This window comes from Betta splendens, chromosome 2 (assembly GCF_900634795.4).
Source record: "Betta splendens chromosome 2, fBetSpl5.4, whole genome shotgun sequence".
Taxonomy (NCBI): domain Eukaryota; kingdom Metazoa; phylum Chordata; class Actinopteri; order Anabantiformes; family Osphronemidae; genus Betta; species Betta splendens.
Genome location: NC_040882.2, coordinates 21,737,471 through 21,765,402, shown reverse-complemented (window position 1 = coordinate 21,765,402; position 27,932 = coordinate 21,737,471). Strand labels below are relative to the sequence as shown.

General features: G+C 47.4%; 4 protein-coding genes across 6 annotated transcripts; 1 reads left to right on the top strand and 3 right to left on the bottom strand.

Annotated features, from left to right (window-relative positions):
• Nucleotides 1-101: 101 nt before the first annotated feature.
• LOC114867624 (ciliated left-right organizer metallopeptidase) lies at nt 102-3,828 on the bottom strand. The gene is made up of 14 exons (XM_055503082.1): nt 3,696-3,828; nt 2,984-3,389; nt 2,812-2,905; nt 2,691-2,742; nt 2,447-2,596; nt 2,192-2,317; nt 1,932-2,120; nt 1,674-1,857; nt 1,502-1,571; nt 1,330-1,426; nt 1,079-1,183; nt 761-898; nt 473-582; nt 102-385 (listed from the first exon to the last, which is right to left on the bottom strand). The coding sequence occupies exons 2-14, from the start codon at nt 3,372-3,374 to the stop codon at nt 178-180; spliced, it is 1,914 nt and encodes a 637-aa protein (XP_055359057.1). The 5' UTR covers nt 3,375-3,389; nt 3,696-3,828; the 3' UTR covers nt 102-177.
• Nucleotides 3,829-3,918: 90 nt separating this feature from the next.
• On the bottom strand, nt 3,919-10,614 carry lrp10 (low density lipoprotein receptor-related protein 10). Its single transcript, XM_029136306.3, has 10 exons — nt 10,543-10,614; nt 9,461-9,622; nt 9,252-9,284; nt 8,872-9,016; nt 8,362-8,555; nt 7,795-8,249; nt 7,241-7,677; nt 6,685-6,879; nt 6,407-6,536; nt 3,919-5,835 (listed from the first exon to the last, which is right to left on the bottom strand). The coding sequence occupies exons 2-10, from the start codon at nt 9,531-9,533 to the stop codon at nt 5,194-5,196; spliced, it is 2,304 nt and encodes a 767-aa protein (XP_028992139.1). The 5' UTR covers nt 9,534-9,622; nt 10,543-10,614; the 3' UTR covers nt 3,919-5,193.
• Nucleotides 10,615-11,409: 795 nt separating this feature from the next.
• mmp14a (matrix metallopeptidase 14a (membrane-inserted)) lies at nt 11,410-21,696 on the top strand. Of its 3 annotated transcripts, XM_029142055.3 has the most exons (10): nt 11,412-11,767; nt 17,555-17,703; nt 17,793-17,915; nt 18,146-18,453; nt 18,529-18,690; nt 18,769-18,908; nt 18,997-19,135; nt 19,216-19,366; nt 19,673-19,788; nt 19,898-21,696. In XM_029142055.3, exons 1-10 carry the CDS (start codon nt 11,690-11,692, stop codon nt 20,218-20,220), a joined length of 1,689 nt encoding a protein of 562 aa, XP_028997888.1. In that variant the 5' UTR covers nt 11,412-11,689; the 3' UTR covers nt 20,221-21,696. The 3 variants fall into 3 exon arrangements, with proteins under 3 accessions (XP_028997880.1, XP_028997888.1, XP_055359062.1); XM_029142047.3 differs by having other exon boundaries at nt 11,410-11,767; nt 18,529-18,908; XM_055503087.1 differs by lacking the exon at nt 11,412-11,767 and adding an exon at nt 12,434-13,111 and having other exon boundaries at nt 18,529-18,908.
• A 3,697-nt stretch (nt 21,697-25,393) lies between these two features.
• mrpl52 (mitochondrial ribosomal protein L52) lies at nt 25,394-27,124 on the bottom strand. The gene is made up of 5 exons (XM_029143124.3): nt 26,972-27,124; nt 26,573-26,642; nt 25,912-25,979; nt 25,723-25,787; nt 25,394-25,651 (listed from the first exon to the last, which is right to left on the bottom strand). The coding sequence occupies exons 1-5, from the start codon at nt 27,003-27,005 to the stop codon at nt 25,499-25,501; spliced, it is 390 nt and encodes a 129-aa protein (XP_028998957.1). The 5' UTR covers nt 27,006-27,124; the 3' UTR covers nt 25,394-25,498.
• Between the last annotated feature and the right edge of the window lie 808 nt (nt 27,125-27,932).

The following is a 27,932-nucleotide window of genomic DNA, read 5'->3' as shown; positions in this document are numbered from 1 at the left end:
TATTTATAAGGCCTGTTCACAGCCAATTATACTAGATTTTAACTGGGTTTGTGCTTCTGCTTTGTGTTGTTGACAACAAGTGAGACCCTAAGAAAACAAAACATTTGATTCATTTTTAATTATTTTTTTTAGTTATAGATTCTAGATTGAGTCTAAATCACATTGAAGTTCCAGTAGCTATACATTCCGGCCCCCGGGTTCCGGGTCGGCTGCGTCATCTCCAGATGAGCGGATCCTCATCCTGCGGCTGCCACACTTCCTCACACAGGCCACAGCGGCAGCCAGGACGCTCACAGCAGCAGTGAAGCTCAGCGCTGAGACGGCCGTGACCTCTGCAGCAGCTCTGAAGGTCCCGTGGGCCGACGTCCCAGACGGAAAAACAGAGCTGTGAGGAAAAACACAGCTCTGTCAAGTTAGAGTCAATTACAGGTCCGAACAAACCAGGAGGATGCTGGTTTAAAGTCGTAGATGCCTGAAGGTGGAAGCGGGAACCGCGCTGATGTCACCGGAGGGAGGAGAAACGTCAGGGAACAGACACAACCTCCTGTCAGGGCAGAAAACGAAGCCCCAGTACCCGTTTATCTAAAACACAGACAGATTAAACTTTTAATACTGTTTGTATGTAATACTGACAGTAACTGCCAGTATTCAAGTTATAAATCAACTAGAATACAAAGAATCATAAGCTTAAAAATCAGGCATATTTTCAAAAACTTGCTTCATCTTGCACATTGCCCTCATCACTGTCTTTACTTGTTACCTGGACTGTTCTCCCTGCTGGACAGTCGAGCCAATCAGAGTCTGACACTTGGATCTGGTACTGGTTCGGTCCAGTACACCTGTGTCTGTAACAGCAGCCGACCACTGGGCTGCTGAAGGATGGAGGAGGACTGTGATTCTGGAAGGAGACGGGCGTAGAAATAAAGAGAAGGAAGCAGATACACGCACGCACACACACACACACACACACACACGCACGCACGCACGCACGCACGCACGCACGCACGCACGCACGCACGCACGCACGCACGCACGCACGCACGCACGCACGCACGCACGCACGCACACACACACACACCTGTCTGGTCAGGTTGGAGAAGAAGCATCTGCTGTCAGAACCGAAAACCTCCCCACTCAGGTTCTGAGCCGATTGAAGCTTGTTTTCCTTTTTCCAACATTCACTCTAAAGAACAAGGGACAAAAGGTTTATTAATCATGCCTTAACGTCAGTCATTTGAATGAGGAACACATAAATCTGACAGATGTGCTTAGAATTTTTTAGGTGCTCAATCCTTTTGTTCTGACATATTAATATTTAACGTGACCTACTCCGTTGTGCAGGATTTTATAGACCTGGCAACCCTCCAGGTACGGGTCCGTCTGACACGCCCCCTTGTGGAGGTGAAGGAAGTGACACCCACGACCACTGAGGGACACGCACGAACCAACGTCAGCGCTACAAATGCAAAATAAAGACTCAACAACTCAAAGTCTTCTTTACCTGCCAGAGCAGAAGAAGCTGGAGGTGTTGTCCTTGCATGTGGACAGGGAACCGAACATGGCTCCTTCCCCTGTTAAATACAAACCACAGCAGATATTTAATAAAATAAATGGTGACTTTCTATGAGAAGCAGTGGACGTTTGACTCATAGCCTCCTCTGCTGGTTCCGTACCATCGCCCCACACCAGACTCTGTGCCCGGGTCAGGTCGACCTTGTACCAGCCCGTGTCCTGTAACGCAGCCAAGGTGACGGGGTCGATTCGGACCGTGGTCCAGTCCTCCAGCGCCGCCGTCATGATGGAGCCTCGCAGCGCGCGGGACTCCCAGTGGGAGGACACGCCCCCTGGAGCTACATCCTGGAGGGAGGAGACCCCAGTTCCACGGCTGATCGAGAGCTTTTATTTATATATAAACAGGAGCGGCTCGGTACCAGGTTCTCCAGCGGCCCGCCGAGCTCAGGGTCCGTAGAGGCCAGGAGACCCTGCATGGCTGAGGTGACGGACCGGGTGTAGAGCCTCATCTGGCCCGATCCGTCCAGAGACGCGGAGGAGGCGTCCCGCCAGGTGTGGAACAGATGTTTCGAGAACCCGAGTGCGTGGATCAGCTCATGGATCAACATCTGGAAAAGAGCTGAGAAACGTTCATGGCGCTCCTTCGCCCTCGTCGTCACTCTGCCTCCACCGCTCGTACCTGTGCGGCGGCCGCGTGCTCGTACGTGTCCTCTGCGAGTCTGTGCCTGCAGACCACCACCACGCCGGCCAGGGGCCGTCCACGGGCGCCGCTCCGGCAGTGGGCGGCGTAGGCCAGAACACCGGGCTGGGAGCACAGACCACAGCCAGTCAACAGTATGTTGGATGCTCCTATTAAATGAACCCCCCGCTTTTGACCTTTTAATTGGATTTTCATATTAAAATATGTATGTATGGAATGTGTCACTGTTTTCACCTTGGCTCTACACTCGTCTGTGGACTTTATGTGCAGGTACAGCAGGAAGTCGGCGCCGGCGAGTCCAGGACCTTCAGGTCTGAGGGCGATGCTTCGAGGGGAATGGGCCTCTGGGTAAATCTCACATCCAGCCAGGTGATCGTCTGGGATCTGACAGGAACACGAGCACACAACTGGATCTGAACCGAGGTCTGCGTCATTCAGAGACAACAGCAGCTCCTCGTGTGTTCAGCGCAACACTCACAGTCACATCCAGACACGTCTCGGCCCGGTAGCTTTTATTGGCTCTCCCGCACCTGAAGCATGTTTACATTTCCTTATTCCCATGAATGCACAGAAACCGTTCTTCTCACACCTGAACACACCTGTTGTAGTTGACAGCGCTGCTGTTCCTCCACACAAACTTGCAGTATTTGTTGATGTCTCTGCTGAGCAGCAAAGGTCCTGGTGCTCTGTCCACTGATGGAACATCATCATGACGTTACAGCTCTTATAGGAGCCGCAGTTTTAACCAATCATATGTGGCCTGTTGTTCACCTGACAGCAGGGAGGACACCGTCCTCACAGCCTCCTGCACCGCTGCCTCCACTCTCTGTTTCTCAGCATCTGATAGGTTGTCGCTCTCGCTCGGAATCCAGGTCTGGATCCTGATTGGTTGTGGTGAAGGACCAGTGGGAGGAGCTTTCTCCTCAGCGGCCTCCGTCTGAGCCACAGAGAAGCCAAGAGGAGCCGGCGCTGTCCAGCCCGGACGCCCGGCCGGAGCCTCAGACCTCAGGGCGCTGGGAGGCTCGTCTGCAGCTCTGACCACTCGGACCCGAGCCTGGACCTCATCAAAGACGCACTTCTGCAGGCTTTCAGGGAGCCTCAGCAGCACAAGCATCACAACCACCGTCCACACCCAGAGGCTCCGGGACCGACGCAAAGCCATAATTATGTCTGGAAGCTATTTTAGTGTCACCACTGAGGACGAGGATCTGTTAGTTCACATCACATGAGGAAACACCGGACATCTCACCACAATAAATACCATTTATGCTGGATTGATATAGGGCCATGGTCCACACAATGATAGGACCTTTAAGAAGCTTAAAGGGTTTACACAATATACTGACCCCACTGATTCTGTGCATTCACATCTGAAAATATTCGAAGATCAAAACGAATCCTTTGCTTTCTCTCAGTGCTGACGGGAAGCATTAGCTAAAAACGTACGTTGTCTAATTAAATCCAGAGCCGTTACAATAATTACCTTGTAGTTGGACGTGATGTCGGTCTCCAGAGATGAAACCCTCAGTTCCTCTGCGTTCTGTGCCGAGCTGCAGAGTGGAGGTCTGAGCTTCTGTGGAGCTCACAGGACGCTCGAATACAAAGCACAATGCAGCGACTCTTTCACCGGTGAGCGAGGCGTCAGGTGCTGCTTTAACAAGTCACTGCCCGAAACAGAACGCAGACAAACACAATACACAAAAGCCAAAAGTGCAAATCGTTTAATCTCAGCCACGTTTTTACTTATTTACAGTGAAGTTGACCGTAATAAAATCATAAACAATTTTCTTTTATTTATCTTGTTCCATGGTAAATTTATAACTTCTGGCTACTCCATGTGGACCCTAATACATTCAACAAAGCAACAACATCAATGTAAGAAGAAACAAAAAGATGAGCGGGAAATAAAACACAAATAAGATGTAGATACAAATGGCACACCACAAATCTGTTGCGTCAAAATGTGACAAAAGTCAATCGATTCCCCCCAGGGGCAAATTCAAGTTGAGGTTATTTTGTGATTTCAGGCCCGTTTCCTCACCAGGGCACCTCACCTTCCTACACACACACACACACACACACACACACACACACACAAAGTCAGGCACCAAGTAGATTGTCATTTGACACATTTGCTTCTGTAGATTACATACATTCATTTGGGAGGTGTACATATGTACGTGCACACACAAAGATGGAGTTTGATCGCGATCAATGCAGTAACACGGGTCCCACATAGTTATTGCCAGCTTGCAGACTAGACATGCATCTTCTTCTCTCTTATCTTACAATCAAGTCTTGGGTGTGTCGATGCGCGGTGACGCGAGGAAAGCGTGCCTCCGTGTGTTTTTGTGTGCGGCGTACGTTGGGAATCATTGCAATCGCCTCCAGACATCTACAGGAAACTCGTCACAAGGCACTTAAACAGGGGTAATTGATTTTCTCTTCTCAGTATCTGTGATCAAACTTGAGACTAGACGCAACACACACACACACACACACATACACACCCTTCTGTGTAAGACCAGAACCTGAAAGCATTCACACGTTTGCAGTCACACAATAATTTCCTCCATAAAAACTTTGATCATTCACCGTGACAGTCGTCTGTCTCAGTATCTGGATAGGGAAGATTCTTTTGTGCAAAGGTTCGTCTTCAGTGTGCAGCCCAGCAATAATTAAAAATGCCTCCAAAACTCCCTTACACTGAACTCTTCAACATACATCAGTCATGCTTTTTGTCTGAAGCTTAAACTGTTTCTCTTTAAAACAAAAAAGGTCTTAAAACAAATGTCAAATGCCTGATTCCATAAATTAACTAATCCAACTCAAAGCAATTTTAAAAAGGCACCAGACATGCACGGTGAGTCTCGCTGTGAGGTGAGGCTCGTGTGCTGAAGTTCAAACAAATGTGGAAAGACTGGGTTCCAGTTATTAGTGAGTAGAGGACATAAAGAGGGGGAGGGGGAGGGGGAGCGAGTTCAGGTGAGCATGGGAACGTCATCCTCTGAAGTGGTGTCTTCTGACAGGGGGATAAGCAGCACCTCGTCATCTGAAGACGACGAGGAGAGAGAGAAAGAAGAGGAGGACAGGGCCATGGAGTTGGTGGAGGAGGAGGAGGGCGAGGCTCTGAACAGGGAGATGCTGAGGCCCAGCGAGTGGAAGATGGAGGCCAGAGAGGGGCTGCTGGGAGGGACGGCTACAGGGGGAGTGTGGGGGGTGGCCGGGGGAGGGGCTGGCGGGGCGTACGGAGGGGGAGGGGGCGAGGCGACAGGTGGTGGTGGGGGGAACTGCAGCACAGGAAGCGCCGCCCCCTGCTGCCGCTGCTCTGATTGGACCAACAAGCCGAGCTTCTGCGGCACCGGCTGGTTCACCGCCTCCACGCCCGAGGAAGACCTGGTAGGAGTGGACTGAGCCGGATCCTGGCTGGCAGGCGCAGCGTCCTGCTGCTGGCTGGAGCTGGAGGCCTGGGTGGGCCTGGAGGCCGGCCGGGGGATTAAGCCCCACCTCCTCATGCGGCGAACCGCCCGTCGGACGAAGCGGGGCCTGCGTCTGCGGTGCGGGGAGCTGTTGGCATCCTGGCGAAGCAGCTGGAGAATTCCCCTCAAAGACAGAGACGAGGTCTATGGAGAAAGAGAGAGACGGAAAATCAGTTAGAAACATTTCTTAAACTGCTTCACTTGCTTCAAATAAAGTCAAACCCTAAACACTGCAGGGATTAGTAGATACAAAACTGTGATCCAAGTTAAAGGCCTCACAAATCCCATCAGACAGAGCAGCCTGGCTAAACACAGATAATCCCACAGAGTCCATCACCTCTGATGTCCCCACCTGCTAATAATAACCAGCCTCAGACTGAAGCTGCCTAGTAACAGCACCCATTAACTCTGTCCCTGCTGCACCACAGCCGGCTGGAGGTTAGAAAGGCTGCTAAAACTGGAGCCCTTTCTTTTTGACACAGTAACACAAGGGCGAATGCACCGCAAGTCCAAGATTGGTAATAATTCAGATTTAAGAGTGAGGAATTAAAAATATCTATGTTTATAATCTTTGGCACAAGATTAAAAATGGATCACCTTACCACATCTAAAACACACAGTAAACACTAAGAACATGGTTGTGATCAGGTTTCTGTGAGCTGTGTGATCTCATACTGGTCCAACTTCAAACGCTTGTTCTTCTCTTTGCTCTCACCTCGTTGGGGTTTTCTGTGGGGAAGTCCTCCACTGGGGGGATGATTCCCTGAGCAATCAGCTGACCATAGGAAGGGGGAGCCTGCTGCTGGATGAGTTCTGCTTCCTGGCGGCTGATGGGAGCAAACATGCTGCAAGAAAGCATGCCTGTTATCATACGCTAAAACAACAGGGGTTTCTAACAGACCGATAAAGACTCCTGAAACATTTTTACTGACTGTAGCTCTAAAAAGAGTTCTAGTACAAGTAATAAAACTACAAACGGTAGCCGTCACCTACCTGTACTCCCTGGTCCTGAGTGAGTAGAGTTTGCAGGTGCAGCCCATGGCGATGACGAGCAGGAGTCCACAGACCAGGCTGCCCACTGTTGCCGCGGTGATGACCTTGCGAGGCAGGGTGACGGTGCAGTTGAGCTCATCGGTGCCGTCCTTACAGTCCACCTGGCCGTCGCAGCGCCAGCTCTCAAACACACACCTGCACACAGGACAATGAGCTGTGTGTTAATGTGTGTAGGAATGATTTCTATTTGGGGTTTCATTCAAATGTAATGTTCACATCACATTCCAATGAAAGATGTCGTCTGTTCAACTGAGTGATGTAAAATGGTCAGAAACAGCTCATCTTCAATTATGAAGATTAAAATTACCAATATACTTATTATGCTGAACTACAACTTGATTTGTTATCAGGTACATCATTTTGCAATATATTCAATATAACAAAACAGTTGGCATACACCATATAAAACTATATATGTTCTCCTCACAGTGTCACAATCAAAAACACACCTCATGATATTACCAGCATGGCTGCAGTGAAGGCACAAAACACTGACCTGTCGCTGTCACAGTGAAAGGTCCCTGGCTGGCACAGGCTGCAGTCCTTTTCATCGCTGCCATCATTGCAGTACAGCTGGTAGTTACATCTCTCTGACGCTGGGTAACACACTGGCTTCCCAGGAAAACGGCTGGATGTGAGCGTCCTCTGTCCCGTCAAGCCACAGGCAAACTGGTTCCGACTGCAGCCCTTGCATCCTTCTTCATCCTTCCCGGTCTCGGGACAGTCCCATTTGCCATCGCAGCGCTGCTCCTGGGTAAAGCACCCCCCTGCTGCTCCCCCACATCGACCTTCCCATGGGGGGCAGTAGCTCCCAACATGGAACGTGGCATTGAAGCCACTCCCCTCCGAGCCAAAAACCGTGTCATACTTCAGTGACAGCAGGCCAGTATGCGACTCAACTTGGACTGATTTGTAATTTGAGGTGCTGGTTATCTGTCAAAATAAAAGAAGGAAACCACAGGTTACGTCAAGGTTATTTTTATAATTAACATTTGTTAAAATATGGATTTCACAAGATTTTAATAAATGGCTAGATTAATTAGAACTCACCACTTTGAGAACATCTCCATTGCCTTGTTCTCCATTATAGACCGTGATTTTATCCCGAGCCCCAAGCACCAACTGCTGCAAATCCAGTCTGAGCGGCCTGGTGTCCTCAGGGTTCAGGGTCCAGACACAATGCAGCGCACGACCCCGACTGGCAGGAGGCAAGAAGGTTCCATAGAAGGTCTGGAGGAGGCCTCCACAGGGCCACTCAATAGGCGCAGGCGTCACAGCAGGTTCCCTGTGGTACCCCTCTGTATGCGTCTCTTTGGATTCTTTAGCCAGCGTGCTGTCATATTTTGGGGAATCTGAGGTTGTTTCTTCTAGATCACAGTCCTTTTCATCTGTGGCAACTTCAGGGCCATCGTTGAGACACTCCACCCGGCCATTACAGCGCCAGGAGAGGGGGAGGCACCTCCCTGTCGCGCATTCAATAGAAGTCACTGGGCATGGAGCTGAGCCTGAAAGAACAAGAAAAGAACAACTATTAGCAAGAAGCATTCCAAGTCTCTTGATATGGCGCATAAAAAGGAAACCTAATTTGTTCAATTGAATTACGCTGCAACGTCATACCTCTAGCGTAGTTCAGCAGAAATGATGACACAGGGTACAGATGTGGGAGAAAGTGGTGCACCACTGTGATATTTCCACCAGGGAGTTCAATAGGCTCTGGCAGTTTGGAGCCACAAAGAACAATTGGCTCGCCACCTGACGATGATTCCAAAGACACCCATTCTTTTCTACACCGTGCCGAAAACTGTGAAAAACTAAAAAAAAAAGGTTGATAAGTATAGATCAGTGAACAGAAAAAAACAAGACACTTTTGACACAAGAAGAGCATTTTATGCCAGTGTACAGTGCTGCAAATAAGTAAACAGGGTGGTAATATCGTAACGATGTGTGGTGTTAGGTAACCAACAATTCATAATACCAAACTTTACAATGAAGAATGATCAGAAAGTTAAATGTAAGTGAAAATGAAGAAACTAATTAACTGTTCTACAAATAGTCTAAATTAATAAGGCTAAAAATATATTTTACAAAGTCTATTTAAAAAAACAGTAATTCCATCGGTATCTGCACCTGAAAACAATAGGCTCTCCTTCCATGCCTTTGATGATCCAGCAGTCGTAAGTGGAGCCAAAGCTATAGGACCAGCTGTAGTAAGATGAACTCTTGATCTCCCCCACTTTGCTGTCCAACACTGGAAGTGTGTGGCCACAGCGAACTGAGAAACGGAAAGACAACAGCATTGAAATGCACAGTCTTCCTGTTTTTCTATGTTCACTATTCATGTTTTAAACTTGTGAAGCAGACAAATTTATTCTGTTTGAACTTTTATATTAGGACCACCATTAGAGCTTAACGTCAGCTGTTTGGAACAATGCCAGGATCTGCTAAAGATCCAATCTGCCGACACCAGAAACACTCTGTTGCATCTAAATCACATCATGTTTCCTTACCAGCACAAAGGGCATATTCAAAGCGGCTGCATGCTGCAGGTAAGACAAAGAAACAGAACAAGTCAAGCAGATATTCGTTCAATTCAGCTGACAGTGATCATAAATATAATAAATGAGCAGTGTAAATATGGCCCTCGCTTGAGGTAAAGTAGGGACGCACATTACACATATTCACAGTCAAACACATTAATAAATATGTAATAACTAACCTGTTATGATGAAAACCAAGAGGGCACAGAGGTTGGAAGAGACTTTCATTATGGTAGTGCTTCTCCTCCACATCACAAAGTATTTAAAAAAAGAAGACTTAAAACTGTTTAAAAATGATAGAGAGGTGTCATTTTAGGACATTCTGTTCAGGAAGACTTCACCTGGAAAGTAAAAGAAATAGTGATGAGAGGTGTGTTGGATCCCGCTGCAGGTCAGAATCCAGTAAAACCTTAATCCTCAAACTTAGTTATAACTACTTTATATACTGTGAATAATTTTTAAATGCACTGCCTGAAACCTAATGGTCAGTAGTTATGGAAATACAGTAAATGAAGAATTTAAGTGTTATGTTTGGAGCAGTACATTATATCAAGAAAATGTAAATATAAGAGTCCATTGATTGTGCATGTGCTGTAAAATATATTATTACTTGTGAACTCCCTCTTACGCAGTTTGTAAACATTATGTTTTCTGCATATTCAAGACACGCTCCTTACATTAAACAGGAAAAAATAGCTTATTCTGAAAGGCAAACTGTATTTTGGTGCGGTTAGTCTGGCCTTTACACAGCTCAGGTTATTCTGATCTCAGACAGTGTTTGCATAAACACACGCAGCTATTTCCTTCCTCTACTCTTCTCAACAATGACGCCAAGATCGCTAGCATTTCCGAAAATAAGCGATCGCCGAACGAACTCTTTCTACTATTGACAAAAAACAATTAGAACGTCGCGTTCAAGTCCATTGCCAGCCATTTGTCCACTGCGTGTTTAGATAAAGTCCACATCGATAGTTTTAGCAGTTACTTTCGATTTGAGGCAGGAAGAGGAGGGAGCAGCCGCTCACATTTTTGAGCCACAAGAGCTTTAGCGACTAGCTAGAGAAGCTAGCTGTTAGCTTCTCGTCGAGCTAACCGCTAACATCCTCACTTCACACTTCGTTGAACCGTTTTTTCTAGACTCCGACGGCGCAAAAAAGGCCACGACACGAATGGTGTTGTTATGTGAATAACTTATGAAATGCAGGTTAGTTTGGCAACGAAATGCTGAAATTAGTACAAGGACATGAGCTGAGTACGTTACCATGTCAGTCGGCCTCTCTTGTTGACAAGTTCTGAGGAACTTCCGTATGTTTCGGTATCGTGACGCAAACGGGCGGGGTTAGTGTAGTGACGTCACAGCTCAACTGCGCTATTTCCGAAAATCTATTGAATTTCATTAGTAAATGTTTAATGTTTTATACTTAATAATACAAGTTGCACTTGATAATCCTTTTTTTTATTTGAATTTTTATATTTACACATATCCTGTTGCTAGAGCCTGAAAGGAGTCTGAAAGGCACAATTCTTACTTCTAAACACAAGGTGTCAGTGTTCATCATTTTACTACAGAATATAGCAAGCAGCCCCTGGGCTCATGTGGAAGATAAATGATAAATTGCATTCATTCACATTACTCTTAATCTGACTATTTTGTGTTATTAACAGCTAACACATCACCCAAGACCCACTGTGTGCGCTTTTCTGTGTCCTCTTATTTAATCGCTAAACTGTTCCATATTAAAGAAGCTTGCTTTACTATTACTATTATTGTCATGAATATATTTATTGTCTTTATTCTAAGTCTTCTGTGCTGAATTTGACAAGATATGAATTACGTACTTAGTTTTATGCCACTGTATACTTGTACAAATTCATACCAATATTCATAGAAAACTACTCTTTTTGTCAGGACTGTTGTGACTACCGTGGTTTTTAAGGTTCTGTCACCGGTCACTGCGCCGTCCCGTGATTAAATCACGTCTGTGTGTCATCAGTCATCAGGCTGATCAGCATCTACAGCTGTCGTAACGAAGTCATGAAAAAATCATCCCGCACATCTGGAGGAGGATCCACACAGACCCCCCCCCCCTCTCTCTCTCTCTCTCCACGTCCGCACACCCTTCAGACAATCCTCCTAAGTTAAGAGGAGGCCAAACTATGAAGCATTAGTCAAACCCAACTCAGCACCTGATGGTTTTAGCATTTCCCTTGCTCTGACTTCGTCTTGGTGCCGGAGCGTCTGCTGCTCCGTGCGGATACGGCCGTTTCCTGCCACGTTTTGACGGCACCGGGTCCCGTCGGCTTTGTCGTGAGCGCCTCTCTCTCTCTCCGTGTCTCTGCGCGCGGGGCCTCGCGCGGACACTCAGTTGAAGCTTGTTTTTATTGCGGGGAGGCAGATTAACAGCAGAATGCATCCCCAGCTCCTGGTCTGTGCTCTCTGCTGCTTTGGCTTCACCTCCGTCACTGCAAACGTACTACAAGCAGAGGTAAGTGGGATACACGACTTATACACCACTTATCATGCACGTTATCATGTGTTTATCATGTGTCCACAGCCAGTTTGTCATATTCAACCCCAAACAGTCTTGTCCCCTTTTGGACTACGTAGATTCAGTGTTTTCCATTAAAAAGTCAACAGCAGTGCTGTGTTATTGCACTTAAAGCCCTGCTTGTATCACTACAGGGTTCTGCAGATTTACTGTACTGCTCCATTACCTTGACGCCTGCAGCACTAAGGGAGGAACCGTTTGTGCTCCCAGCATGTTTATTCCCCCCCTTCAATCACTCCTGATCTTTGTTTCTTGCTGAGAGCTGTTTAAAGAGTTCAGTGCGAGCGGCTAAAATTTCAACCGAGGGGAAAAAAAATGTCGTGAGTCTCAACGCTTGTGGTTTGTTGGGGGGAAAGGGAGAGATCCAGCGTAGAAAAACTCTGCTGAGCCGCTTTGTTCGGAGAAAATGTGGTGGCGGTGATACGGGGGAGGGGGTTAATGGTTTTCATCTGCCTGTATAGGCTGCGCAGACAGAAGGCTGGGAAGCTGCTCTGCATTCACAACAGCCTGGACACAAGGCGCCCTGTCTGTGAGACCTCAGGCTTCGGAAACTCCGACCCAGCGCTCAGCACAGTGGGGTCTTTTACTCTGAAGGTCACACATCATCCTGACGGATCCTGATCACCTTGATAAAAATAATGAAGTCCGTTTGATTCACGTTTAGTCACCCCCCCAGGAACTGCCGATACAAAGAGGTCCTCTGAAGGCGCTGCCAGCAGCCAGATGTCGCGTGGAGCATAAACAAGCGTAGTTAGAGGATGCGGGATGCAGGAGAAGTGAAGGAGCACCTTAGTCACTGACCACAAGTCGCTGGCGTGAGTCAAGCCTGTCTGTGAGGCAGAGTCAGACAGTTTATAGGAAGCCGCAGGCAGCTTCCCTCCCGCGGGGAACACGCCAACACGGTGATGAGCGTCTGTCAACAAAGTGAGACGACTGTTGACTGCACCGTCGTCTTCAGCAGCATCACGGCCGCTTTAATGGCGCTGTAGCAAAGTGCCAGCTTATTATACTGAGCTTGAGTGTGGGGTCAGTTTGAGGCTCAGCAGATGCGAAGGGAATGTCCCGTGTGCTTGTTTGAGCCACTTTAGGGCTGCGATGGAGTCACATGTAACAGTCAGTCCTGATGCAAAAAGAGGATCAGTTCAAATTATGGGTTCGGGATTACGTCACCTCAGCGCTGCAGATGAACCCTGTGATCAAAAGATCGACGCGTCTGGGTTCCAGGTCTGAGAAGGAGAAAGAGGAGAGAACTGCAACAGCGGAGAAGCCAAGGGAAATGAAGTGAGTTTAATTAAAGTGGATGCAGATGATGATGCCTTTGATGGGGCTGGGAGGGTGAAGAAAGCAGAACTGAAATTCAGGGTTTCATCAGCGTTGCTCAACATCTGAACCTCCCACTCTGACTTCACCAACTGAATCCGCTTAATCCAGGATGAAATAAGAAGCTCCACCAGTGGAGAATCAACATTTCTCTGAAATCAAGCCTGCTTCTCCAAAGCTGTACCTTTGCGTCCTCCAACATCTGTTTTCAATAATCCCCTGACCTTTGTTTACTTAAATAAAATGCTTAGTGGGACACTGCGTGGGAAGGAAATGGGCAGCAATGAAAACAACAGGGCCTAAAACAGGATCTCTCATATCTGGCTGTAGATTTGCCATCTGGAGACTCGTGTCCCGTGATTCCAGCACATGTGGCTTCAGTTCCCTTTATCTCGACGAGAGCTGCTGTTGATGTAGCATCAAAGAGAGGCCTTGCTCAAGATGGGGCGCACGCTGCTCCGACAGGCAGCGGTCGTCACTTAATATGTCAAAATAATCAGCTGGATCCTGCTTAATGAGAAACCGATGGGCTTCAAGGGGCAGAAGCTGCTGTGTCGCTATGAAAGCGCTCCATCGGGGGGAACGCAAGGCTTCAAAGGGAGAGAGTTTCCACCGTGACATTAGTGTAATCTGTTTGTAATGGACACATTCATACTAGAGTTTTGGGCAGATTTACAATCCTGTTGTTGTTGTCAGATAGATCTAGAAGAAGTAGAATGTGCTGGAGCAGAATCGAGCGTCTGAAAGAAACCCGGAGGCTGAGGTTTATTTACAGCTCTGCGTCAAGTTACAATTATAATTACAATACAACAAAGAACGCACTTTCCACGCTGCTTATTTCGTTTTGCAACCTCTCATTTATTGTGATTTCATAACCTCGGGCAGCGCCGGGCCGAGCGTAGCAGCAGGGGAAGGAGGAGGAGAAGTTTATCACACAAAGCTAGCGAGTGGAAAGGACCCAGGATTCACAGAAATCATAATTAAATGAGGCAAAACCAAACTATGAGTCTATAAAAAAAACATGAAATAACAAAGCAGGAAGAGATGAAAAAAGCTAAAGATGAACTGAGGATGTCTGCAAGGCAGGAGGAGAAGTCAAAGCAAAAGCAAGAAGTAAAAGTTAAGGCACATACAGGAAAACCAATAGAGAGGAAATGAGCTTGAAACACGCTAATAAACTAGAAGTGTAAAAATACCAGAAGGACGTCTGCAGCTTTTCACGCACGCCCTCAGTTTATTAGTTGTCTTTGTCGTCATTTCACTTTAACTGACTTCATTTCGATGCAAACACAAACGGGTGCCATTCTATTGAGCTCCAGCAGAGTGCACCTTCCTGAGTGGATCTGCTTCCTGCACCTGTGGGGCCCAGTAGAAATGCAGAGCTGGTGCGAGCGCTAACTGGGTCACTGACGCCAGGGAGCGAAGGCGATGTGCGATTTCGGCCGCTCATGAGCTCAGTTCCCCCGTTTTTTCCGTTGGCACCGAACAAGAGGAACGACTGAGTCAGTGCCACGAATTTGAATTCGGCTAAACTCCTAACCTCTGCTTCTTCTCTCCACACTTTCTTTCGCTTCGCTGCTCTTCTTCCTAATGTCTTTCCCTCGCCTGCGCTAATGTGACTGCGCTTTCGATCATCTGCCCGGCCTTTTTCCTCCCTACGTCCTGGCAGCAGGAAATCTCCAACAGAAGCGTCCAACTATTTTCTCCAGCTGAAGAAAACCAGATACTCGGTATAAAAGCTGTTTTCCAAGAGGCCGCTTGAGACGAGCAGCGTTTGGACATTTGGCAGAATTGTTATACACAATAATTTGACATTTGGCCTAATTAAAATCACTGCACTGCAAAATATATAGCAGATCCCAAAGATACGTTGAATATCACATCCCCGGTTTCACTTCACGTAAAAATGTTTCTACCTCAGATGTAAAAAATGCTGTGGGGGGGTTTCCACTTGTTTATAGCTGTTGTAAGAACTTGTGGTTGGACTTTTTTATGGTTCCAGTGGAAAACAAATGAGCAATCAGTCACTCAAGAATGTGAGTGAAGGATCTCGTGACAGGACGTGGAGACAAACACTAACCACGTCCAGTATTTAAGCAACATGAACATCATTAGTTCTGTAAGATGCATATTCTTAAATGAGCGTAATTAAGTTTAAGCAGATGGGAGTTCACTGGAGTTAAGGTATTATCTATTCATGTCCACATGGAGGTTAAATCCAGTCGCGCTCCAAATCAGAAGATTTAGATTCTGCTGATTTCGTCTGGAGATTAGAAAGGCTGCAGGCGGCAGCTTGCAGCCGAGGCGGTGCTGGGATGTTTGAGCCCGGAATAATCCTGCTAGTTGACGTTTTGCTTCATGGAAGAAAAACGGTCACAGTTTTATAATGATGAAGGCCTCAGAACCAGAGCGGGGGAGTGAACAGGAACTCAAAGCAGCGAGTCCCCTGCGTTTTACACTATTATAGGACCAGGAGTTCAATGTGGGGTCACAGTGTCTCACAGCTCTACCTTATTTACATGATTTACATCCCGCTTGTTGCCTCAGTGTGTCCATTACACGTCACGGCACACACCCACACGCTGCACAGACCCAGGGGTGTGTTCACCGCCCTCCGACCACACATGGCTGCGAAGCGAGCGGCCGAGGCCAACAATACTCGCCATGGACGACTCACGATAAATGGAACCTTTGATGGGGGCTGCTGGGAGATCCAGGGAGGAGGGGTGCATGCTGGGATACCTGGCGTCCCCACCGGAGGCGGTGGCGGCGGTGGTGTGTGGAGCAGTGTGGCCACTGGAGGAGAAAAGCGCTGGTCTTGACGAGTGGGGGAGCGTTTTCATGGGGGTGTTTTCATAGAAGCAGACGCGTCACCACAGCGGAGCCACAGGACACACTAGCGGCAGTCAGCGGAGCCGAGGAGTAAATCTGGCTGTTGTTGGAGGCGGGTTTGCTCAGAGAGAGTGATGGCGCAGATTAAGTGAACTAGAAGCTTAAATAATCCAGAGGGGTCTTGAAGGAGCAGTGGAGATGGAGAAAGGAGGCTAAATTAGCGGCGCGCGGGTCGTCATAATCGGACCTTGTTCCCCGGCCTCTCTGCCGCCACATGACTAACAGTAGCTGAGTGTGCACCGCCGACGTGCAGGCCGGCCCCGCTGCTCCATTTCCACTCCGCCCGCTGTTTTTTTCCCCTGGCGGATGGAGGCCTGAGGAGAAAAGCAGCAACGGTGGTGGAACAAGCGATATCTCTGAGGTTTAGATGACGCTAACGAAGGATTCCGCCGTAATTGCGCCACATTAGTAGGTGGTCAGGATAAAGATGGGCGTGAGCAGACGCCTAATTGGGAACATGAGCCCTGACAGGGGTCAGAGGTCAGATGTGCCACGCTCACGCTGACGCCAGTGGCCGCTTAGCTTAGCGTCAGAGCAGGAAATAGGGAAACAGTCTGTTTAAAACATGGCTCCATGCTAATGATCTCCATGCCACGTGTTTAACAAGCACACGTTGCTTTGGTATAAACCTTCACCAGCCAAGTCTAAGCAAGTTGAGCTTATTTTCCCAAGATGCTGAGCGGTTTCTTTACAGTGTGTGAGGCTGAACGCGGGTTAAACGCGCGTTGGCAGCAGCAGAAGGATCTTAGGCGCTTTGAGGAGCGCCAGTGTTACTTTTTCCCATTCCAGTTAAGAGTTGTGTTTGGCCGCGATGGTCTAGACAGCAGTTCTGGGTCATTGTGACTGAAATGACATCAGGGTTTATGCTTTGTGCGTGTTTTATTTGGCCCTCGGTTGCTCTCTCATCTCTTCTTATGACCCCACAACACAGTTTCCAGTAACACATTCAGCCCCAGTAACGGGGAATGGTTTTATTTTAAAGAGTTCATAAAAAGGATTGGGTCTCAGTCACATGAAGAAAAGACAATAATTGTAACAAGCAGAGCTGGACCAGGCTAAGGTAAACACAGTGACTGTACGTGGGCCCTCACTCATCGTCAGTTGTGTATTTTACATCTGAGCTCAGTGAAACAGGCTCAAACAAGCTCTGGAAGTTGACTGGAAACAGAAAAACACCCGCAGGTTCACACAAGAGGCCAATCCCTGCTTTTCTGCTGACTAAGACGCTTTAAGATTGTCTCATGTGATTTCTGGTGTTTCTGTCTGACTGAGAAACCCAGAGATTTCAGAGCAAATGAGAACATACGAGTGTGTTAAAATATGTCAAATAATGTGTTTTATAGACGTCTTATTTCTTGGTGTGATTGATTTTGTTGTTCCTGCCCTGAACATAGTTGACAGCTGTAGAGGTGCGTCCACCTCTTTAATAGACCAAGCTATGATTAGCTTTTACCCGCAGTCAAGTAATAACGGTCATTTACAGCCGTGCCTTCGTCCCTTTCTCTGTCGCAGGCGTGGCTGCAGAAGTACGGCTACCTGCCTCCAGGCGACGTCAGGGCCCAGGCCATCCGCTCCCCCAAGACCATTCAGACAGCCATCGCCGCCATGCAGAGGTTGTACGGCTTGACCGTCACGGGATCCATAGACGCCAACACCTTGGAGTGAGCCTGCCACACGCAAAGCGGGGAAGTACTGACCGTTGGAGAGAAATAACCTAAAATGAGACGTTTTATTGTGTCGCTGTTGCCAGGGCGATGGGACGCCCCCGCTGTGGAGTCCCAGACAAGTTCGGCCCGGAGCTGAAAACCAACCTGAGGAGGAAGCGATACGCTGTGCAGGGGCTGAAGTGGGAGAAACCGGAGGTGACCTTCAGGTGGAGCTGCTTCTCTTACATCCAAACGAAGAAATAAACTTAAATCGCTCTTTTTGACAGACAGACTCTAGTTCCTGGAATATTTTAGTCCTAAAAATAAACATGACGGCACCAGAGACAACATTCGCTTCTGTAGTTGTGGCTTTTATGGTGAATTTCCAAACTAGGCCACTGCATCTTGGCCGGACTCCGTCCACCTCTGCTCTGACCCGCTCCATCTTGCTCCACAGCATAGAGAACTACACCCCCAAAGTGGGCGAGCGTGCCACGTTCGACGCCATTAGAAAGGCCTTCAAGGTGTGGGAGAGGGCGATCCCGCTCACCTTCAGAGAAATCCCCTTCAGCCAGATCCGAGGCAAGGTGGACAAGTACGCCGACATCATGCTGTCCTTCTCGGAGGGTTTCCACGGCGACAGCACGCCGTTCGACGGCGAGGGCGGCTTCCTGGCTCACGCTTACTTCCCCGGCAACGGCATCGGCGGAGACACGCACTTTGACCTCGCTGAGCCCTGGACGACGGGGGCGGTCGACCAGGGAGGTGAGAGAGGGAGGCGGGTCATGGGTTGGAGAGTCTGAGAGGAAGTGACACCAGCTAAACTCTGTCTCCCCGAAGGTAACGATGTTTTCCTGGTGGCCGTCCATGAGCTGGGCCACGCTCTGGGCCTGGAGCACTCCAACGACCCCAACGCCATCATGGCCCCGTTCTACCAGTGGTTCGATACGGAAAACTTCCAGCTCCCAGACGACGACCGCAGGGGCATCCAGGCCATCTATGGTGCGTGCATCCCCCGTGAGCTCAGCCCACACGCGCTGTATGCTGTATACGTTGCTAATCAGGCTAATTCACCCGCAGGAACCAAGTCCGGGGCGCCGCCTCCGCCCCCTCGACCCACCAAGCCGTCCACCCCCGACCGGCCAACTCACGGCCCGGACATCTGCGAGGGCCACTTTGACACCATCGCCGTCCTCCGGGGGGAAAAGTTCGTGTTTAAGGTAGAGCGTGGCTCCAAGACGAGCAAAGGCGCAGCTTTTAGCATGTCGCTGCAGGTTCCTTCACTGATCTTCCTGCGTCTCTTTGCAGGACAAGTGGTTCTGGCGCGTGCGTAACAACAAGGTTCTGCAGGGGTACCCCATGCCCATCAACCACTTCTGGAAAGGCCTGCCTTCGAACATCAACGCCGCCTACGAGAGGAGCGACGGGAAGTTTGTCTTCTTCAAGGGTACCTTCATTGTTTGAGCCTAATCACTGTTCACTGGTTCCTGCTCTTTGTTTGAACGCTGTGTGTTTGTTTGCCTCCAGGTGACAAATACTGGGTTTTCAGTGAGTCCACCATGGACAAGGACTCGCCCAAGAGCCTGACGGACCTTGGCAGCGGTTTACCCAAAGACAAGCTGGATGCTGCTCTTTTCTACACGCCGACGGGACAGACCTTCTTCTTCAGAGGCAATAAGTAAGACTCCAAACGTCCTTTAGCTTATTACACTACGTAAGCACATTTCAGGAACTGTGACTTCAACCACAGATGTTACCCAACATCCTAAACTCCATTGTGGCATCAATCACCACTAAATAATTTCTTCCTTCCTCTAAGCCTTTTATTCAGTTTCCCGGTAGAAGTCGGTCATTGTATATTTATATCTGCAACTTACAGGTGACGTTTTACCAGAGAACTGGTCTGACCCGACACTGAATCACCTCTGACCGTTCTTTCACTTATTGCTGACCTGTGATATTTCCTGCTTGCTGATGTTTAAAGGTACTACAGGTTCAACGAGGACACCCACAGGGTGGACGCGGGCTACCCTAAACCCATCAGCACCTGGAGCGGAGCCCCAGACAACATCAAAGCCGCCATCATGAGCGAAGATGCATGTAGGTTTCCTTTTGTTGCTATTTATGTAGTAATTAACACACCAAGAGCTGCGCTGATGCACGAAGTCAACACTTTGAATCACTCTCTCCATCTTCCCCCCGTCCTCAGCTTACACCTACTTCTACAAAGCCAACAAGTACTGGAAGTTCAACAACCAGCACATGAAGGTGGAGGCTGGATACCCCAAGTCTGTGCTCAGGGACTGGATGGGCTGCGACAGCGAGGAGCCCAAGAAGGGCCGGGAGGAGGAGGTGATCATCATCGAGATGGACGAGTCGCGCGGCGGCGGCGCCGGAGCCGTGGCCGTGGTGGTGCCGCTCCTCCTGCTGGTCCTGGTGCTGGCCACACTGGGAGCACTTTTGATCTTCAGGAAGTACGGCACACCCCGACGCCTGCTCTACTGCCAGAGATCCCTCCTGGACAAGGTCTAGGCACAGACGCGTGACTGACAGACTCACAGAGGGACGGCCTGAGGGGGGGAGAAGGAGGCGCGAAGGGGAGGACGAGGAGAGTTGAACCAAGGGAAAGACAGGAGGAATGGGGGTAGAAAGGGGGACCAAGCCCCGGAAACTGAAATCAGGAAAAAGTGTATTAGTATGTTAACTATTTACATGTACTGTTCTGTGTTCAGAGATTTAGAGATTTCCAGTGTCACATAGAAAGAAGGGGCTCCTCAGGGCCTCCTCTCACAGCAGCCTTTAAATAACATCCCTCCTTCCTTCTCCTACTTTAACTGGACGACTCCGGCTGAACTGCTGTCTGATTCATCCGTCTCACCACAGGACGCGTTTGTTTAAATCTGTGCTTCACTTTGGTCCTCTCAGAAGCGTCATCTCAATTTAGACCCTTTCCTCTGTACCACGCGTTCTGTTGCTGAGCCCGGTGGCAAACGCTTGAAGCTCAGCCACGTAACAGCTGTTTATTCTGCGTATCAAACCTCCCAGACGTTTGGTTCTGACAGAAATGTACCCACGACATCAGACAGCGCTGCCAGATTTGTAATATGTTCCACATTTAAGTAACTTTTCTGAAAGTTATTCCACGATTCTGTCCCAAATGCTTAACATTAAAGACGACCGTGCTCATGGTGTAGTTATTATTATTATTACTATATATAAACCTATTGGATTCTTATCATGCAGCTACGTATGTTAGCTCGTCCCTCATGCTAAGTGTTAGAATAAGCAGATTTATAAAGTACAGATGAGACGCCAGCCACACAAACATCAGGCCGCCGTGAGACCGAACCCAGTCCCTCTGGTACGACAGACTACAAGCAGTCAGACAGGATAATTTTAAGGATGATTGTTTTTTTTACTACAGATGACAGCTTTGAAATCTTGCAGTACAGTTGTTGTTGTTTGTCCACTCGTGTCCATCATCGGTACAGTTGTTACAGTTTCGAACAATCTGGTGCAATGTTGAATGGTTATTGATGCTGTGGCGAGTTATTGTTATTATAAGTATGGTTATTGTTATTATTGTTGTCCTGGTAAAGGTTTAATGAGGTTTTTTTCTTTTTTGCTATACGTTGTCATATGAAGTCCTGCTGGACAGAGGCGTAACATGACAATGATGGAACCGATCCCAGTTTCCACTCAGCCTGTGGTGAATCAGATCCAATCACAGATACGCGGGAATCAGGGGAGCTTCGTTTAATCCCGAAACAACACGGAAGCTGAGACACAAGAAGAATCAATGCTATTTATGATCGTTGACACAGATGGTGCTCATAGTCTCTCGAATTTGAAGGTTAATTGATTTAATCCATAACAATGATAATGGTAATGATATTTATAATGATGATTATGTCAATCAAAGGGAACAAGATTCTTTCCTGCCTTTTTCACTTTTGTATTTCGAACGATAAAGTGAAATAAAATTGTTTTTTTACAAACGTTTACAAATTTTGAATAGTTTTTATATTTCCATGTCTTCACAGTAACTGGACACACACACACGCACACTAAACAGCTTTAAAACCAATGAAATATGCCGTGACAGGCACCTTTTTCAGTCCTGATAAAACCATTGTTGGTGTTTTGCTTGGAGAGCGTTGCGTCACTGCTGCAGCTTCTGCAGGTCAACATCTGTGTTTGCTTCTCCTCCTTCAGCTTGTGCACATTGTGTCATAACATCGTCCCTCAACTCCTCATTGGCTTGTTAAAATACACTTTGGTTTTTATTATGGATTCATTCTTCATCAATCAAATCTATGTGGTGTCTAAAAACCTTTCCATATACACACAATGCGCTTATTGTAATGTTCAGAATACACCAAAAATGACAAAGAACATAAACATCTAGAAAAGAAAGCAGCATTTAGTGCTAAACACTGCTGTATAATGAAGAGAATAAAGGCAAAGGAGAGGATGTGTGGCAAAGGTCAGGAGGTGCCAGAGCGGCAGAAACCAGGCCTGTGCCTCAGACGGAGCCTGGTACAGTGTCACCATCTGGATGCTGTTGGACTGCGAGCCAGTGGTCATGTGTCGAGGAACGAGTCGGAAAGAATGATGGAACGCTCCCATTTTTTCAGAGGAGTCGGTTCCAGCTGAGCATCTGGAGTTGCTGAAGCATCCGAGCCGGCTGCATGCGAGAGAGAGCCCCGCGGCCCCACGCTCACCCCCCCCCCCCCCCTTAAAAGCAACAGTAAAAATGTGTGAAGAAAAACAGAGCGAGGAAGCGAGGGAGGAAAATCAGATGACTTAAGTGAGAAAGGCGATAAATAATTTTATGCTGAGGTCTTTTGCAATGAGCCTCCTCTGCCTCCTTTATTTCCTCACCCGCTGCAGAATGATGCCCTTCGTGGTGCTTCAGCTCCTCCTCTCACCACAAACATCTCTGTCTTTGTTGTCTCCTTCTCTGCTTTGCCTCCTCGCACCGAGAGCACAGAGGGTGGAACGGCCTGGTTTGGCCCCACTGACGCACACAATAGGAGGAAACTCTGGCTGGTATCACTTATAGCTTAATGTGAGCGTGATTATGGGTCCGTGTGAAGGACATGGACGCAGACGTGTAAACATTTTGGGCTTCATACTGTAAGACTGCTTGTCTTTTCCCTCCACGCTCCTCCTGCGATGGACAGACGGCCTCTGTGGGCCGCTCTGGGTCACCTGCTGTTTCCATTTGTCTCAGCGAACCTCTGTCATCCACAGAAGCGCTGCAGACTGCTGCAGTTCTCTGGAAGAACATCTGCTGCTCCGCTGGGTCGGTGGCGGCTGCGCAGACGCTGATGAGCTGCGTGGGAGCTGTCAGCGCTTCCCAGTTTAATAGTCGACTTTGGTTTGGTGACTTTAAGGGAATGTGGTAAAGTGTCACAATAACCTGGAAAGAAAGGTTTGTTAGCAGTGAAGGGTTTCTGTAGAAATGAAATCATCTGTTGTAATTATAGGAGGATGACACAGCTCTGTCTGGGAGCCTTCATCATAATTTACTCTACACTGTGTCAGGAAACTCCCAGACACGAAAGAATCTGCTGCTAAAACCCATTTTTTTGGTTGTTTTTTTTTCCACCTACACAAAGATGGGCACGCAGACTTTGAATCACTGACAGTGATCAGCACGAAGGGAAGGGGAAGAAGAACTGCCCGTCCACCACCTTTACCTGCCTGCTCTGCAGGCGCGTGGACCGGAGGCTCGTCTGCCTCCCGCTCTGCTGGTCCCTCGCTCCTTTCCAGCCGTCTTCACGCTGAGCTCATCCAGTCAGGATCAACCATCCAGCTCAGCACTGCTCCTCCGTGCCAGGCAGGAAGTGGCCAGGACAGCTGCTTGCAATTCAACCTGGGACGTGTGACCTACATAATCAACATCATTTTACTGTAACTTCAGCTGCTTCTTTTATTCTTATCTGAATCCCTCCAAACCCCAGTTTATGATGCTGTACACAGGAAAAAAATCAAATCAAATAATTATATATATATATGATAAAACATATATGATCTGTTTATGATGAAAAATATTTATTGTTTTCATATATTCTGTGGAAAAAAAACAACAACTAGGCAACCAACTCACTAAAATAAAGGCTCTTTTAATTGCTTTTGTTGCCAGTACTTAAATACTTCTATGTTACTTGATTCAGCTATGGGTAATTTCTCTTTATTGCTGCTGACCTCACATTAAAGCCAAATTATTTCCCACTCAGTCCAACTTTACCAGTCGAAGCCAATTCCCATAGTCAGGTTTAACACTGAGGAGGCAGCAGTAGGTCAGGAAGTGGTCTACGTTGCTGAGTCAGACCCTCCGCGCGGCCCCTGACTCTGCCCGTCCTCTGGCACCCGTTGGCATCTGCCGAGAAACCCAGACTACAGCTAATCCTCAAAAGCAACTGCATGTGCGCCATCATCCTGCCTCACAGACCGACCTCACCTAGCGCCCCTAGGCCTCAAAAACATCCCAGCCTCCCTCCATCCCTCTATCGCTGACTGCTGCACAATAAGCAACATCTGGTTCTCATTTCCTCCAAAACCAAAACAACACGAGGGGGAGGGGAAAGATGGGGGACGGTGGGAGGAGCTGGGGGAGAGAAAAGCAGGATGTGAGGGGAAAGAATGACGGGTTGCTTTCTCACTGTTTGTGCAGTTGGAGGCCTTTGATGGTGCAGGTGTGAGGATGTGCGATCAGGGGGAAATCTGTCGCTTTGACAAGTCTTACAGGCGGTTCTGTTTGGGTTTAACATGCTCAGCTGTGGCCTGCTCAGCCTCCTCCCACACATCTGTAATGCAACGTGCACTTAGCTGCTACAGTCAACTGGATTTAAAAAAAAAATTTAAACAAGCAGGAGAGAAGTGGGGAGAAAACTCCCATCTCCACAGAAAAGAATCTGCAACTCAGCGGCAAGCAGCCCTAATTACAGTGAGGCTTTGCTGAAGTCTGCAACAAGGGCCAGGCAGAGAGAGGAAGAGCAGACGGGAGAGAGAAAAGGGCAAGAGGGTCGAAAGCAAACACGAGGGCAAGTGGAGGGGCACAGGGGAGAGGCTTCGCTCCTTCTACAGTCATAGTCACAGTAAATTATGCTGACCACACAGAGACACAGCTGCAGCGTTCCTTCAGTTTACACCATAACGTGGGACAAAGTTACACTTCAACATTATTCACATCTTTGTGGTTGATGATCGCTGCATTCTGCAGAGTACGATGAAGCAAAAGTCAATTCAGAGCTGATACCAGAGCAGAGGAGTGGTTCTGCCAACTTGGCTGGAGCCTAATTATCTTTCCAGACGCTGGGTTGCAGAGGAGCTTCAGTGCTGCCTTCATGCACCAGTATTTACACTCGGACATTAATAACTTGCCTTGATTCTGAACTAGAAATCGCCGGTCTATTTGGCCGTTTCACTTAATGAGTCCTGATCCAAGTATTCTTCATATGTTTCACGTGACAACAGACTTACAGTTACAGTATTCCAAGGTGTGACGGTCCTGAAGCAGCGTTGCTGTTTTCCAGCTCCTCCCGTCCTCCGCCGGCACCAGACAAAATGGCGTTTCACTTAGAAATGGACAAATGCTGCATTCTAGTGGACCTCAGGGATATTAACGCAGCTTAATCTCTGAGAGTGTCTGTGGAATCTATCACCCGTTTGACTGGATACAACCAACAGACAAATACATATTCAACATCATTTATTTTAGAATCACTAACTAGTGAAAAACACAAATAAAGTGGAACCCACAGGTCACGCATCATCTGAAATGAGACTATAAACACAGGAACTAGCTTTGGGATTTCTTTTTCATCAACAGTTTCCCCTTAGGTTTGAGCAACAAAGACTTTTTATGCTCCTCCATTCTCTTGGTCTCTTCCTGTTTGTCCCTCCATCTCTCGATCCCTCTGTCCATCTCAGAGTCCAGCATCACGATACGTCTCTGCAAGAAAGAGGCTTAGAGGTTAAAACATGCGACTAGAGGAACGGAGACGTACAGAGAGAGACCCTCACCGCTAAAACCTCTCTCTCTTGCCTTCTCCTCTGCTGGCCTTTCATCAGTGGTGCTGCTCGTCCATCTACTCACAGGAAACAGAACACAGTTCAGCCTAATTGTGTCACTGGTTGCTCACTTTCTTCGGAAGCTTGTTTCTACGCTGGACACTGGCTTCAAACATTATACTGATAACAAAAGGAGGGTACCTGCAAACGACCAGTCAGGCAGATCTGTCATAGGTCCGTACTCTGTGCCACTCCGAGCCAATCCATGTCTGCAACGCAGCAATGTTTTAATGAGACACTGCAGGGTAACGATAATTATATAATAATAATGCATCTGAAGAAACATCAACATTTTTTGCAGACAAAGATTCAACAACCTGTGCAACCTAAATATGATATTTACAATCCTCTGTCTATTTCAATGAAGTTTTCATTCAACCCTAACTCTGCTGCTCCGTACATATGCTGCAGCCATAGTATAGGGGTAATGACCACCCAAACGCATCCAGCATCTATCTTTGCTGCAACTCACACATTCAATCATCATCATCATCATCATCAGTAAATCAGAGGTTGTGCAGTGTGTTGATCTCAGATCTAAGAATATAGTCTATTATTTTCTAATCAGTTAAAGTGAATAAATCCTGTAGCTGTAACCACTTGCGGAGTTCGCTACTACATAACAAATAAATGTACATTTCTTTTTTGTAATATTAATAAATATTTTCTGACAGGCCAAAAATTCTGCAACTTAGACATGACTAATGAACCTTCATTAACACAGACTACTACATATAGAACCTTTTGGTAAATTCTTGCTCACATTCCTAGTATAAATACAGATCACAGTGTGTAATCTCACTCTTTCCTCCACTTCTCTCCAGCTTGTACTTGACATGTTGTGCTGATCTGTCTGCGGAGGCTCCTCGACGCTGAAAAACAATTCAAGAGTCACACACTGACACAGGACAAATCCGCTGTGGTCACTAGCAGGGACGGGGTCTGGGTTCATAGTGTCACCAGAATAAAAGCGTTCCTCCCAGAGGATCCGTACAGTCTCTCAGACATCACGCTGACGGTAGTTTGTGTTAGCATTAGCGCTAGCATTGCGAGCCAACATCACCGATTAATAGTTATTACGGCTTTTATTCGCACGGACGCGGTGTCAAACACAGCGGCTGGTGCCGATACACGTTTACTCGTAACGCAACGTGGCGTTAAGTGTTTAGCGTTTTCAATTAGAGAATAACCTCTGTCTCACCTGAGCAGCACAACGTCCTCACGGTGGCCGCCATGTTGTTTGCGGTGCTCGGCTTTGGCCACCAGGGGGCGACCGAGCTAAAGCTGGAGGTGCACAGAGGCAGCTGGTGTGTGGTTTTCAATAAAGGAAATTAAATACCGGGAGAAATAATCAACTGGGTGAAGATTCTAATTAAAAAATAAAAAATAAATATTTGGCTGAATTTGAGCATATGGTTTCAGATTGGCACACCTCAGACTTCACCCTGTTACTTCTACTCTAGTTGTTGTCTTCCAGGTCTTGGTTATTGCTGAGCTATCACTTGTAGGTAGTCATTACTTGCTTGTGTTTTGGCCTCTAAATCATCAGTTCCTTTGTAGTTATGTTTTGTTTTGTTAAATTCCATTGCCGCCTAAGCAAAGTAGTACAACGTCACCAGCAAACCTGTGGTGTTTTTATACCTTGGGGCAACCTGGGCCCAGTCACTCCAACAATGGGGCGAGCGTCATTGTTCACATCAAACAGGGAATCAACTTTTTCACCAGATGTTCTGACATGCCTCAGCAGGAAACTCACAGGTGTAACTAGCACATTATTAATGTCTGCATTCCATGCAGGTGAACCAGAAATGGTGCAAGCTGGTTTAATGCTATGACTTAGTGGCCATTTAAATACACACCCAAAAAGACTTTACATAAGCACCTTTAGTCTAAAATGTAAACAGGAAAACTAAATGAAATTAAATCTTTGATTTGTCAGCAATTTCCCTTTAATTTTTATTTGTAATAATACTTGATTAATTTGACTCACAAAATAATACATGCAATAATGCTGTTTAGTTGGGTTTGTTGTCGCCATCAGGCTTTTAGCATAATTAAAATAATTAAAACAATAATTAGAATTAGTTTTAATCTTTTTTCTATATTATTACTTTTTTGTCTTCTTCGTTTGTAGATCTACTCAATAAACACATCAAAATGTG

Excerpts from the sequence above, each read along its gene's own strand:
- lrp10 (XM_029136306.3), bottom strand. The coding sequence starts at position 9,533 with ATGTGGAGGAGAAGCACTACCATAATGAAAGTCTCTTCCAACCTCTGT. Across the intron at positions 9,285-9,460 it reads CTTGGTTTTCATCATAACAG|CATGCAGCCGCTTTGAATAT; the intron begins GTTAGTTATTAC and ends TCTTACCTGCAG. Across the intron at positions 6,880-7,240 it reads TTTCACTGTGACAGCGACAG|GTGTGTGTTTGAGAGCTGGC; the intron begins GTCAGTGTTTTG and ends TCCTGTGTGCAG.
- mrpl52 (XM_029143124.3), bottom strand. The coding sequence starts at position 27,005 with ATGGCGGCCACCGTGAGGACGTTGTGCTGCTCAG. Across the intron at positions 26,643-26,971 it reads GAGGACGTTGTGCTGCTCAG|CGTCGAGGAGCCTCCGCAGA; the intron begins GTGAGACAGAGG and ends ATTGTTTTTCAG. Across the intron at positions 25,788-25,911 it reads GCCTGACTGGTCGTTTGCAG|ATGGACGAGCAGCACCACTG; the intron begins GTACCCTCCTTT and ends TCCTGTGAGTAG.
- LOC114867624 (XM_055503082.1), bottom strand. The coding sequence starts at position 3,374 with ATGGCTTTGCGTCGGTCCCGGAGCCTCTGGGTGTGGACGGTGGTTGTG. Across the intron at positions 1,427-1,501 it reads AGCTTCTTCTGCTCTGGCAG|TGGTCGTGGGTGTCACTTCC; the intron begins GTAAAGAAGACT and ends CGTGTCCCTCAG. Across the intron at positions 583-760 it reads CAGCAGGGAGAACAGTCCAG|ATAAACGGGTACTGGGGCTT; the intron begins GTAACAAGTAAA and ends TCTGTGTTTTAG.
- mmp14a (XM_029142047.3), top strand. The coding sequence starts at position 11,690 with ATGCATCCCCAGCTCCTGGTCTGTGCTCTCTGCTGCTTTGGCTTCACC. Across the intron at positions 18,909-18,996 it reads GGGAAAAGTTCGTGTTTAAG|GACAAGTGGTTCTGGCGCGT; the intron begins GTAGAGCGTGGC and ends GTCTCTTTGCAG. Across the intron at positions 19,367-19,672 it reads TTCTTCTTCAGAGGCAATAA|GTACTACAGGTTCAACGAGG; the intron begins GTAAGACTCCAA and ends TGATGTTTAAAG.